The sequence below is a fragment of the Eretmochelys imbricata genome, chromosome 10, assembly GCF_965152235.1.
Source record: "Eretmochelys imbricata isolate rEreImb1 chromosome 10, rEreImb1.hap1, whole genome shotgun sequence".
Taxonomy (NCBI): domain Eukaryota; kingdom Metazoa; phylum Chordata; order Testudines; family Cheloniidae; genus Eretmochelys; species Eretmochelys imbricata.
Window position 1 is genome coordinate 67812978 of NC_135581.1, and position 14429 is coordinate 67827406.

The 14429-nt window shown below is 40.4% G+C and overlaps 1 protein-coding gene across 2 annotated transcripts in view; it reads left to right on the forward strand.

The window, feature by feature from the left end:
- Positions 1-14429, forward strand: part of EFL1 (elongation factor like GTPase 1) — a 149626-nt gene that overhangs the window by 124603 nt on the left and 10594 nt on the right. For both annotated transcript variants that reach the window (XM_077828055.1, XM_077828056.1), the window contains exon 19: positions 7111-7295. In XM_077828055.1, the coding sequence (XP_077684181.1) occupies positions 7111-7295 (185 nt within the window). The remainder of the gene's footprint in view (positions 1-7110; positions 7296-14429) is intronic.

The window sequence follows — 14429 nt, forward strand, 5'->3', positions numbered from 1 at the left end:
CCCCTGGATTGGGTAAATAGCAGTGTGGTGATTTCAGCCACCTGGATCTGCTGCTACAGCACCTCCTTGCTGGATGACTCTGCTCCCACTCAGGCATGGCAGAGCTGTCTTGAAAACACTTGCCTTAAATCTAAGCAGTGTTCCCTATGTGAGGCAGCATTTACAAGCACTACAAAGAGTGAATTATGCCCTACTTGTTCCCAGCCAGCCAATCCTCACACTGCCAGAGCATAGGACTTAGAGTCAAACAAACATGTCAGGTCCCCACCCTGCACCGAGGAGCGCCAGTCCATTGCAGAAAAGCCCAATGAGGAGCCTTCGGAGCTTTTGGGGCAAGAGTCAAAGGACCAGGAGCAAGCTATCCGGCCAGCTCAGGGGATAAATCCCACAGGTGACCTGGGCTGGATGGAGAAGAAACCCTGAAAGGATCCAGAAGTTCCTCTCCTCCCATCCGCCACCCCAGATACTAACGTGGATCCTCAGCTCTTTGCGGAAAGAATCAGAACTCCTACACAGCTCCCCTTCCTCCCACTGTGAACCAGGGGATTCTCATGATAATCAGGAGTAAGTTCTGAAAACTCCAGGTCTCAAAAAGGCAAAAGCAAATTTGTCCTTCCCAAGGCAGCGATTAATATTGTTAATGAAGAGGTGAGACGAAAATTAGGGGTTAAAACCCTTCTCCTTTGTCTTCTCCCTAGGAGAGTGTTTGGAACTTCTCCTATAAGTTCTCTCTTCTGTACCGTGCTCACTGTCTCTCCCCTACCTTGCAGCATGCCTGTGTAGCCCTGCATCAGGCTGCAACCTACTGCAAATTTTGCCTATCTGGTTTTCAACCCAAAGGCCCTCATTCTGCCAGGGAAAGGGACTCAGATTTCAGGCAGGAGCAGAATGGGAATTGTGCCTTATCATCATCAGCCATAAACCCTTGCTCTAGCAGGGAAATGCGCTTGAGGTGCTGAAAGGTGGGAAACAGTCTCTCCTCCACACCACCGTTCCACATGCTGACCCCACATGAAAGCCTTAGGAGCACTTCAGGCCATTTGTGACCAGAACAGAGGCACATGAGGATTCCATTCCCCATGAAGCTGCACCTTCATGAGATTACAGACAGGTAAATCCCTTCCGACGTTCAAAATGACACTGATTTACTGAGTAAAGCTCCGAGTAGTACTAGGTTGCTCCTACCATACTTATTTGGGTGCTAGATGTCCCTGTGAGAATGAAAGGCTGCCTGCCATAGTCGAGAGAGGTGTACCAGCACCCCTCTTCTGTTGTGTGATCCCAGTGCCATGATGAATAGTGTACTATCCTCCGACCTGTAAACAGCTGAGGAAAGAAGTACCACACATGCATTAAAAACAAAAACAAAAAACCTACATAACGTTTCCAGAGCAGGACGTCAGTCAATGGCTTGCAAGGCACCCATTAATATTAATCAAATATCTTCCCTGTTAAGCTTTATTAGATACCTGTTTTCTCATTGATGCGTTGAGGGAGTCATAAGATCCAAATGAGGACACCTGATTAAACTAAATGTTAAATTCAACCATTTTAAAGAATTCCTTTGTTTTTATATAATTTTGGGAGCCAAATTCTGGTACAGCAGTAGCTCCAATAGTGAAAGACATAGTCACACCGTCAGAAAGGGACTTCCTTCCAAAAGACCCCATGACCATAAAAGTGATGACACGCTGCACAGCTGTAGCTATTCAGACCAAAGGTTTTTCATATATTTAATAAGGAAAGCCTACTTTGTGGCAAAAAAGTGGCTTATCTTCTAGGAGTATGAACTTTGCTTGGAGCAAGATGTCTTAGGTTCTGTCTTGGTCAAACCCTTGATGTCATTTGTGACAAGCAGTGCATTCTAACCTGATGGCTATAAGGCAGCCATGTTATACCCGGGAATAGCCATTGGTCATCCTAAATGGATATTTTTGCATGTAAACTTACAGGGGAGGAGCTATTGGGGAAACATTAGAGAGACTAGTAGCTGGACTGCAGAGAGGTCTCTATCCTCACTGTCAAAGCCACCATAGCAATTCCAGGAAGGATCTCTTCCCCTGGCAGATGGAAAAATCTGGAGCAGAAGTTTCCAAGGATGCCTAGATAGATGTTCCTCCAAACTAAGAAAATCCTCAGCACAACACAAACAAAAAAAGCATTTGTGTACAAGACCCCACAGATTCTCCTTTTTGATCCACCAGCTGCACCCAGAGTATGAAGTGGCTGCTGTAGTCAGAGCAAGGCACAGGCTGCATATTATGCACCTATATCCGTGCATGGACAATAAGTGAACAGTTGCTGGAAAGGATCCATAGCTACCAGTTCTTCAAAATCAAGAAGAGCTTCTGATCCTAATGCAGAGAATTGTTAATCCATAGGTCAAAACAAACATGGCTCTGGGCATAATTACAATAATGGTAAGTATTTGCAAAGTTCCAAAACTTCATTGTACCCCTCATTTCCTGAGATGTCATCAGTTGTCAATTCTCTCCAATGCCTAGGATTGCTGGTGCCATGCATCAGTTTCATCCGCTGCATGGTTTTCTCAAAATGTACCTGCTGAAATTTCTTCTTTGGGCATAGAACTATGCACTTTATGCAGTGCAAAATTAGGTGTCATTTTCAGATCACATCTGAATGCTCCTTTGTAGGCAGGTAGATACAAACAACATGCTGAGAGCCAGTTCAACTTTCATTCTAGACCTTTGCATACTGTACTCGATATGGAAGCATTGGAAAAACAACTTTCAAAAATCCCACGGTACACATCCTGTTAGTTCATTTTTACACCTCTCTGAGTGTCTTTTAAAAAAACAAACATGGCAAAATGGGATCTGATGAATGGTCCATTGAGCCCAGTATCCTGTCTATGACAGTGCTCAGTACCAGCTGCATCAGTAGAACGTGCAAGAAACAATGTAGTGGGTACTCACAGAAGAAACCTCCTCCTACCTCCTGTTGAGGTTGGCTTATGACTGAGGGGTGAGTGTTTATATATGTTCCAAAACCAGGGAATAAACAAAGGGCAAAGCTTCTTCATGGCAATGGAAATAATGTCCTGGATAGAGAAGAATCTGCTACCTTTCAAGACAGTTCACATAAAGGATACAGGAAAGAGGAAAAGGGAGAGTTGTGGTCCTCGTAGTCCTCCACCTATCCAGAAGGCACTTGGGACTTGCTAGGTAACCAAGGATCTCACATTGCCCATGCAGAAAACATCAGACCTCTTGAAGCAGGAACTCCTTCATTCAGACTGGGAACACCTACAGCTAATAGTATGGGCATTGGAAGAGAACTGTAGTTCATTTCAGATTCTCCATTTTCCTCTCATAGAGTTTAGTATCCACAACTCAACCAGAATATTTTATTCATTGATCTGGTCAAATGTATGTTTCTGATGTGAGGGGAAACAGAAAATTCTTTGGGGCATAGGTGATTGCCTCTTTCTTTGTGCACAGTCAAGCACAGTGGGTCCCTGAGCTCTGGATGCTGTTGTGATACAGATATTACAATAATCTCAAAGTTCTGTGGTGATCTCAGCTACACTAGCGTTTCTCTAGGCAGTCTGGTTAGATCTTACAGAGAAGCACCTTAAAAACATGGATATCAGCCCTAGCAATATCTTGTAGACAAGTACATCGGATCCTCCTTTTGAGTGTCAGCTGCCAAGTTTAATCACAGTGACAAATTAGGCAAGCCTGTGGCTGTCCTTTCTAGTCACCATAATCTCCAAAAAGTAAATTTTGCAATTAGCTACCGTAGCTATGCAAGAACCATGCTGCTTTAGTCATGAGGAAAAGGTTATTCATATAGCTCCAGTAACCTTTCAGTTCAAGGTAAGCTCCTCTTTCACAGTTCCTGGGAAAAACTTTTCTCGTCACTTTGTTCTGACCCTTGGAAAGTTGTGGCATAAATGGGCATTCCTAGAGGTCTAAAGATGTATTTTAAGCATATGGATTACATATGTCAGTTTTACCCTGTTCATCTCATTGTATCCAAATTGCCAATGCCTTAGGGCCTCAAGGTTGCTGCAGGCAAGATGTAAGAATCCTGCAGCAGTCGGTGTGCTGTACATCTGGAAAGCTGTTCACAGAAGTCCAGAGAGAAAGTGGGGGGGAAAGTGTGTGAGCCTCATCAGAGAAAGATTTGCAAACTATGTTTCCATTCCTCTGCAGAGGCATCCTTGGGCAGGAAGGTGCTACTGGGTTGGTTCTCAAATAACTACTTAATTTATAAAGCACTTGCTTTATATGGGGTGAACTTCCATTCCTGTCTGTTTTTCTACTATAATAATTAAACTCTGCTTATCCTTCCCCTCCTTACTTCTGGGCTTCACTGCTCACTACTTCCCATTAGTAACGAATGACGAGAGATGGTGTGCAACAGAATGAGAAATTTCTTACCTGATAATTTTCTTTGTTTAGCTGCTCCTCTTCAGATTCAATGACCAGAATATAAATTGAATTTTTAACCAAAAGGGAGAGGTTAATTTAATATGTTTTGTCAAGTTGTCCTAATGCTAATTGGCTGCTGAAGTGTTTCTACAGCTGTGGAAAAACTCTTCTGGTGGCCTGAGCTGAAGGGCAGAGCTTAGTCTCAGAGCCTCCAGCAACAACATTGGACCACTTCTGAATTCCACAGATGGGGGCGATGGCATTAGCCCATTAGTAATGAATTCGGAGAGAAGCTGCTAACAGTAAGAAAATGATTGGGTAAGAAATTTATCATTTAGGCTGTTGATCTTTTTTTCTTTTTCCTTTGGCAAGTATCTGTCTTGGATTTCGCTGACGTGAGTGAAATTTTGATTAAATGCTTTTTACCATAGCACTGTTTTACTGATAACATAAACATTGGTATTGTTCTTTACAGCTCTAGCTCATATATAGATAAAACTATATAGGAAGAAATTCTGTTCACTTCATAGAGCCTGAGTAGTCAGTTTCATGTTAATTTCATATTTACTGTACATATAGCTATGAATAGATACCTTAGAACTTTTGTTTGCATCTTTATTTTTAAAGAGTTGAACTTCATTAAGAGCAAAAGCATAAGTAAATTACATCTTATTCAGGCTTTTTGGTATATTGCAGCATCACAATATTGCTCTACTTTTGAGATACTGTCATAACTTCAGAATAAATTTCCTTTTCAGGTATTTAAAGATTTAAAAAAGTGTTTCCAGCGTACATACAAGTACATGTGCATACACAACCAGTCAAAAAGATAACTTAGCACAGGTTAGAAACCCACTTGCAGTTGGGCATGCAGCTATGATCAGACCCTCTGTGGCCAGTATTTAACCTATTAGGTAAAACAGTATACTAATCTAGCCTACCCTCAGCACCTCTTCCAGTGATTCAGAATCCCCCTCCTCTCCTCAAGGGCTAGGCTCTGCAGCATTCAGAACATTTACACACAAACCCCTGTGGCTTCCAAGATCCTGACTCCCTCACCTACCCCAGTTCTCCATTCAGTGCAGTCCAAAAGGAGGAGTGGTGTGGGGGGGGGGTGGATTTCAGGATTTATTCCAAAGAACAGTTGTACTTTTTAGACTCAAATCCTCCTATAACTTCTCTCTGGTAGAAATGACTGAAACAACAATCCAGACTGGTTGGATGAAATACATATCATTGAAAAACCTTTAGAGAGATGAAAAAAAATCTCTGCTAGCTTGTATGTTTTGGGAAAACAGACTTCAATAACACTTAGCCCAGAATATAGCTCAACATGTGCCTCTACAGTAGGTTTGACAGACTAGTTCTTAGTAATAAATGGTGCTGATAATATCTGGTGTATCTGTATATAAGATTTCAGCTCTGCAATTAAACATAAGGAATAAAATGAATATTTTAAAATATAATAATATCCTGTAATGTAGTTAGGCACTTATTTGCCTTTAATAATTTTAATAAATTCTGTACATTACCATCAATATTTCCAGTGACCTTGATAATGCTCTTGAGCAATGTATGTCTAAGCTTGTGTTTTACAGTAATGTGCATTTGTACAATAAATCAGCAGTTGTGAGCTGTAAAAAAATATAACCTTTTGGTGTTTCAGAATTCTCTACACACTCTCAAGGATTCCTTAGGCTTGAAATTGTTTAGCTTATATCAACAAATCTCATATGTGCATGCCACATCCAGTACATTTGTCTTGAAAATGCTTTGACCTTTGTGTCTGATCTCAGTTTAGAACCTAAAACACTTTTTTTCGAATTTTGTAAGTAACAAGAAGACAAGATACACTATAAAGGTGAAATTCATCCACATGCAGAGGACCAAATGAGGGGTGGGGTAGGAGTGGGGGGTGTCCTGGCAAGAGCAGAAAATGTCATTGGAGGTGATAGGCAAGAGCTGTTGGATCCACGTTATTTGAATCTACTGTCCTGCAGATCCTGCAGTGAGGCTGCAAAGATGCACTAGCCATTGTTCCCATTCATAGGGGCTGCACTGAAGTGTTACGGCCTCTCTGTGGGTTAGATTCCATCACCTCACATCCTCTGCGAAGTTCCCCACAGAAAGCCCAATTCATTGGCCTTGGAGGATTTAATTTCACTTTATAATAATTGCTCTTTGCATCTATATGTTTGTGTGTGGAATGTTTATACAGTGTGTGAGAATAGGTAATAGGTAGTGGGGAGTGACAGATAATAACTTTCAAGTACTGTAGCAAAGGTGAGTTAACTGACAGTGGGGTTATTTACAAATAAAATATTCCTAACAGCACACTCCCACGTTCTTTTCAGGTAATACAATTTAAAATATTCAAGCTTAATGGATATTTATGCAAAATCTTTTTTTCTACAGTATGCCTTTGAGAAATATACATAGTATTGTCATAAAATGTACACAGTGTAACAACCACACAGTAGTAGTAATTTATTAAACATGTATATACTGTAGATTTGCATGTTTTACTAACTAACAAATGTATGCCTTGTATGATTTTAATTAGTCCATCCACAATCTTACAGGAAAGAGACTGAGTCATAGAAAATATATCCCATATTCAGTACTTAGCTTTCCTAAATAAATAAATATGTATTTGCCTTAAAGCAAAGGATGAGAAAGGCTCAGCAAACTAATAAGACTTATGCCTTTGCAGGTCGTGTATATGCTGTCTTGTCCAAAAGAGAAGGCCGAGTGTTACAAGAGGAGATGAAAGAGGGGACTGACATGTTTATTATTAAGGCAGTGCTGCCAGTAGCAGAAAGCTTTGGGTTTGCCGATGAAATCAGGAAGAGGACAAGTGGCCTGGCCAGTCCGCAGCTGGTGTTCAGCCACTGGGAGGTAAAAGATCTATTCATTTCATCTGTCTTGGTGATCTATTTCCTGTAGATGTGGCAGCAAAAAAAAAAAGGGGGGGAGAAAAGGTTACGTTTTGGTCAAGACATGCATTTGATTCATTCTTTTCAAAATAAAGATGAAAAAGTAGCTTTTATGCTCTTCAGAAATAAATATTTCTGTCCTGTTTGGATATTTTTAGATTGTTCTGAAAAGTAAAAAGTGTTTTGGATAACAAAATAACTTTTTCACAAAATATTTTCTCTGGAGTTGATATGCTGCTGTTTTCATGTGGGTTCTGTGGTAACTTGCTTCAAATAAATGTTACCATTAAGACAAAAATGTGGCAATAAATATAATTCCTGGCATATCAGAAGTAATATTTTTATTGGTCAGTAAAATATTCTGTTGTTGATCAGCAAACTTTTCTAGACAATACTCGTGTTTCAGTAGTTATAAGGCACTAATCAACATCTATTTCTTATGCTTTCTAGTATCTAAATATGTTTGGATAATTCCAAGCCAGGACTGGCAGGAAGGGAAATGGTGTCTGCCTTTGGCACTTCAAAAAGAAATGGGGAGATGAAAGTGATGCCTCTACATAGGGACAAATGGGGGTGGGGGAACTTCTAAGAAATGAAATCAGTTCAGAGACATGCTACTCTGTTCCCATCATAGGGATAGTTGATCTTGAAGTATAGAAGGCAGGGCAAGCTTTCAGTTTCAGTTTTTTGTTCAAGAGGAACAAAAGTGAATAGTAAAAAGACTCAGCAGACCCATCAAAGGAGCTAAAAGCAGGTTCATGAGTAACAACAGTCAGCAGGTCTGTACTATCCATTTAAACTGTATATTTTAAAATAATGTTTAGCTGCAGTTTAACTTTTTTGGTTACTTTTTAAAATCTGTTTTCAAAGTGAGAAATCAGACTTTGAAAAATTAATTAAAAATTAAATTTATATTATCTTTATCTTCTGTGGAGTTGCTATTTTGTGATTTCATAAATCAGTTCTCCCCAGTGTGTCTGAGATCTGTTTCTTACAGTGATAGTGTAGAACAGTGGTTGCTAACTATGGTCTGTAGAGCACTCTTTGTCAATGAAATGCTTGCTGGTGATCCACAGAGAAAATGGCTGGTCATGATGCTGGCTCCTCTTCTTTATTTCCAGCTTCTAAATTGCACTGAAAGACTGCTAAAAATACATTCTTAATATTATTTCTGTGTGAACTATTGCTGTAATCACAACAGGAATACTATGTGGTCACTAATGGTGGAAAGGAGGAAGGGTCTATGCAGTCACAATGGAAAGGTCCACACTGTGAAAGAGTGTGGGAACACCTGATGTAGTACATCTAGAAACTACTTTTGTTCTTTCTCAGTGGTGGTACCATACACCAGTATTACAAAATGTGGTGTGCCAAGTGCTTAACCTTCTCAGGCAGCAATAATACTGTAGCTTTCTCAGCTTCTTCCAGCATTATGTAATTTTAGTTCAGTATACATACAGGTCATGCAATAACCTGTAGAGAGGAAGAAAGGGAAAAGATTGAGAACTCAGGCTTCACAGAAAGGCAAAGAAGAGGAGAAGAGATTTGGGGAAACAATGGGGTAGAAAGAAAACAAAGTTTAAAAAAATGGAGAGCAAAACCTCAAAAGTACTTAGAAAGGAAAAAGGAGACCTTAAAAAACAGACCAGAACGAAGGGAGAGAAAAGAGACAGAAAATAGGTGAGATTCAGTGACAGCTTTAGGAATATGGGCGGGGGGTGGGGGGATGATTTGCATTCAAATTCATTACAAATGAGATGCTCCAAACCAAAAAAAGGGTTAGAACCACTGTGTTAAGTGTTTCTACGATTTTGGGAGTACTCATCTGGAGAAAAAAGAACGAGGAGTACTTGTGGAACCTTAGAGACTAACAAATTTATTTGGGCATAAGCTTTCGTGGGCTAAAACCCACTTCATCAAATACAGTAGGAATATAAATATATAATACATACATACGCACACACACACACACACCATGAAAAGATGGGGGTTGCCTTACCAACTCTAATGAGACAAATCAATAACAGTGGGCTACTATCAGCAGGAGGAAAAATCACTTTTATAGTGGTAATCAGGATGGCCCATTTCAAACTGTTGACAAGAAGGTGTGAGTAACAGTAGGGGGTGGAAATTAGCATGGAGAAATAGTTTTTAGCTTGTGTAATGACTCATCCACTCCCAGTCTTTATTCAGGCCTAATTTTGATGGTGTCCAGTTTGCAAGTTAATTCCACTTCTGCAGTTTCTCACTGGAGTCTGGTTTTGAAGTTTTTTGTTGAAGAATTGCCACTTTTAGGTCTGTAATTGAGTGTTAAGGGAGGCTGAAGTGTTTTCCGACTGGTTTTTGAACGTTATAATTCTTGACATCTGATTTGTGTCCATTTATTCTTTTGCATAGAGACTGTCCGGTTTGGCCAATGTGCATGGCAGAGGGGCATTGCTGGCCCATGATGGCATATATCACATTGGTAGATGTGCAGGTGAACGAGCCCCTGATGGTGTGGTTGATATGATTGAGTCCTATGATGGTGTCCCTTGAATAGATATGTGGACAGAGTTGGCAATGGGGTTTGTTGTTCCCGGGTTAGTGTTTTTGTTGTGTGGTGTGTGGTTGCTGGTGAGTGTTTGCTTCAGTTTGGAGGGCTGTCTGTAAGCGAGGACTGGCCTGTCTCCCAAGGTCTGTGAGAGTAAGGGATCGTCCTTCAGGGTAGGTTGTAGATGATGCGCTGGAGAGGTTTTAGTTGGGGGCTGAAGGTGACGGCTAGTGGTGTTCTGTTACTTTATTTGGTGGGTCTGTCCTGTAGTAGGTGACTTCTGGGTACTCTTCTGGCTCTGTCAATCTTTCTTCACTTCAGCAGGTGGGTATTGTAGTTTTAAGAACGCTTGATAGAGATCCTATAGGTGTTTCTCTGTCTGAGGGATTGGAGCAAATGTGGTTGTATCTTAGAGCTTGGCTGAAGACAGTGGATTGTGTGATGTGGTCTGGATGAAAGCTGGAGGCATGTAGGTAAGTATAGCAGTCAGTAGGTTTCCAGTATAGGGTGGTGGTTATATGACCATCGCTTATTTGCACTGTAGTGTCCAGGAAGTGGATCTTTTGCGTGGACTGGTCCAGGCTGAGGTTGATGGTGGGATGGAAATTGTTGAAATCATGGTGGAATTCCTCAAGGGCTTCTTTTCCATGGGTTCAGATGATGAAGCTGTCATCAATGTAGCACAAGTAGAGTAGGGGCGTTAGGGGATGAGAGCTGAGGAAGTGTTCTAAGTCAGCCATAAAAATGTTGGCATACTGTGGGGCCATGCGGGTACCCATAGCAGTGCTGCTGGTTTGAAGGTATACATTGTCCCCAAATGTGAAATAGTTGTGGGTGAGGATAAAGTCACAAAGTTTAGCCACCAGGTTTGCTGTGACATTATCGGGGATACTGTTCCTGACGGCTTGTAGTCCATCTTTGTATGGAATGTTGATGTAGAGGGCTTCTACATCCATATTGGCTAGGATGGTGTTTTCTGGAAGATCACAAATGGATTATAGATTCCTCAGGAAGTCAGTGGTGTCTCGAAGATAGCTGGGAGTGCTGGTAGCATAGGGCGTGAGGAGAGAGTCTACATAGCCAGACAGTCCTGCTGTCATGGTGTCAATGCCTGAGATGATGGGGTGTCCAGGATATCCAGGTTTATGGATCTTGGGTAGCAAATAGAATACCCCTGGTCGGAGTTCTAGGGGTGTCTGTGCAGATTTGTTCCTGTGCTTTTTCAAGGAGTTTCTTGAGCAGATGGTGTAGTTTCTTTTGGTAACCCTCAGTGGGATCAGAGGGTAATAGCCTATAGAATATGGTGTTAGAGAGCTACCTAGCAGCCTCTCATTCATATTCCGACCTATTCATGATGACGACAGCACCTCCTTTGTCAGCCTTTTTGGTTATGATTTCAGAGTTGTTCCTTAGGCTGTGGATGGCATTGTGTTCTGCATGGCTGAGGTTATGAGCAACTGATGGGGGGTGGCTTATCTCCAGAGCACCTTTGTACCAAATCTCAGATGCCTCCAGTATCCATGCCCAGCAGGTAAATCGATCGGGCGGGTGTTAATTCCAGATAGGAAGTTTCCAGAAAATGAATTTTCCCTTTGACTTTCTTTAGGATTCGTAACTACTATGCTCCCACTAAATGAACCCATATGTACGTAAATACCCAGATTTTCGCAAGAGGATGGAAAGAATATGCTCATGTGTAGTATGATATCACAGTTTCTACAACTGAGCCATAGTTTCAGTAACTGCTTAGCAAATTTCCAGTTCCGAAAATGTAATTGCTGCTGTTACAGAAATGTGGGCAAATCTGTTTCTGACAACGACTCTCTGGCATTATAGGTGCACTTTGTACAATCTATCTGTTTGTCATGGGATTTTCTAGATTTGATTGAAATGATATCCTGATTCATTGGTCAGGGCAAAAGAAATATGTGACTAGAGCTGGGAGAATAACTGATTTTTCAGTTAGCTGGCAGTTCTGTAAAATCGGGAGGGAAAAATTGGTTCACGTTGAACCAAATCCAAAAATGCCAACATTTTCCAGCAAACATAAAAAGTCCAGTTTGTGTCAAATGAAATGTAATTCAACACAACATTTTGTTTCTGGGCATTTTGAAAGGGCTAGATTCACAAAACAGCCAGAAGGGCAGCATGGTGGGGAAGATGGTCCCCACTTGTAATTCTTAGCCCAGTGGTTAGGGCACTCACTCAGGCTGTAGGAGACGCAAGCTGAAGTCTCTGCTCTGCCAGATGTATGGTAGGGATGTGAACTTGGTCTCCTTCCTACCAAGAAAGCTCCCTTATTAACTACTGGGGCATGAGGTATTCTGGGGCATGTCTCTCTCAATCTCTCCTGTCGAAGCTAATTTACACATTCCAAATTGGGCAACGATAGCTGCTATTTTAGTGTTTTAATTATTTCAAGGTAAAAGAAACATATTTCAAAAGTAAATATGTGACTTTGTCCAAATTCTTTAGAGTAGTGTTAGATAAATATTAGAATAATCTACACAATTTACTATAAAGTTAAAGGAAAAGTTAGAGGAAAAGAAGGTTGAATGTGGTACATGGTGGATTCTTCTTCACCTGAAGTCTTTAAATCAAGCCTGTATCTTTTAAAAATTTAAAACTCAAACAGAAGTTATGGGCTTGATGCAGAAATTATTGGGTGAGGTTCTTTGGTCTGTGCTATTGTCTGAGGTGGTCAGATAAGGGGTGACATAACAGTTCTTTTTTCCTTAAAATCTATTAATCTGAAATCAGACTGAGGTCCAAATGAATCATCATCTTGATGGTAGTCCTGACACTTAAGTAATTCTTGGAAGTCATCTGGAACCTTTCAAACCTGTCTCCAGATGTTAGGCATATTAAATGGTGGCTATTTAATTAGCCAGAACAGTTGTGGGGTTTTAAAATAGATAAAAATGAAAAGAGGGTTCCTTGAGCCGATTTTGTGATTTTAGTGTTCATTAAAGTGTGGCTATAATGTTCTTTTCCTTCCACTCACACTTGTTAAATATGTGGGAAAAAATAATAATACACATTTTCTAACTTCTCCAACAAATAAGTCAGGACTACTACAGATAAGTCTTCTTCACTAAACAACCCTGATTCATTCCCAGAGCAAGTCCAGCCTGTGCACTGAAAGAGGAAGGGTACTGTAGAAAAATTAGTATGTGGTCATATAATTGAAGATTATCACAATGCTTTCACACAAGGAGCCTGAACTAGGGTTGCCTGGGCAACATTCATTCTGGCATTCCTGTCTTTCGAGCGCTTGACTTCGCAACCTCAGTGTTCTTTTAATGCAGTTTTTGTGAGTGTAAAATATAAATTGATACATAAATATTTCATTCTGGGTAATTAAGATTGAAAAATATTACCCTTCACCATCCTGTAAAAAGCTGTGTTTTTGCAAAACATTAAGACTATGTGATGAGTGCCACTGGAGAAACTTCCATCTTTATATAGCGGCTTCTACTTTCACACTTGCTGCATAAGCCTCTTGTACTGCAAAGGGAGGCATTAAGGGTCCACCTTAACAGATCAATTTGTGGGACTGGACCTAGGGTGACCATAGGTCCTGATTTTATAGGGACAGTCCTGGTATTCGGAGCTTTTTCCTATATAAGTGCCTATTGCCCCCCATCCTCCTGTCCCAATTTTTCACAGTTGCTATCTGGTCACCCTAACAGGAGCTGAAGAAATTTAATTAGGGAAATTTTCTAAAGTCTCGAAATGTCATATGTCTCCGAAGAGAATTTTAATGTTTACCTAAGATGATAGATAATTTTAATATTCAAAACAGAGGAAGAACAAAGCAGTGAATTTGCTATCTGTAAAGATAAGTCATTTTTAGAAATACCAAATTCAAGTTTTTCCCCGCACACTAAAACATCTTTAAAAAATAACGTAATGTGTGTCTGCCTAGGTGAGTTAGTAAATTTCTTTTTTTTGGTTAACTTTTTTAAAATCTCTGATGCAGCTGGTCAGTTTGTAGTTCACAACTTACAAATGTAAGTATGTGCGCCTGACTTTATGGCATTTACAAACAAAGGTCTCCGTTCCACTTTTGGATGCAAATAACAGAAACCCCACACAAATGCGTAGTTAGTCATATGCTTTATTTTGCACACAAGTGATCTCGTTGGTTTCTTGGCGACTATGTCAAAGTGCAGGATCAGGGTCTAACACCTCATGAAAAGACTTTAATGTTATGAGTAACACTGAGCTGAGAAACTGGGCTGTTCTTAATTCAGTACTATAAACACAAGCAACTATATGCCCTACTTCAGTTACTTTAGTTTTGTGGTAGGGCAATTCCATAACTGAAGAACACATTTTAAAATTTAAATATCTTGCTAAGCTGGCTTTGAAACATATACTGGTGAACTGCCAAACGATCTAATCCTTTTCTGACAGCTGTGTAACCTGCCAAGGTTTTATGCTATCTTTTTTCCTCTCGTTTTGGGAATAGGTCAGCATATTGTATGAAATAAAAACTGTAGAATAAGTGAAGTCAAAGGAGTAGAAAAATAAAATTTGCCACTGTTGCTACCACCAAAG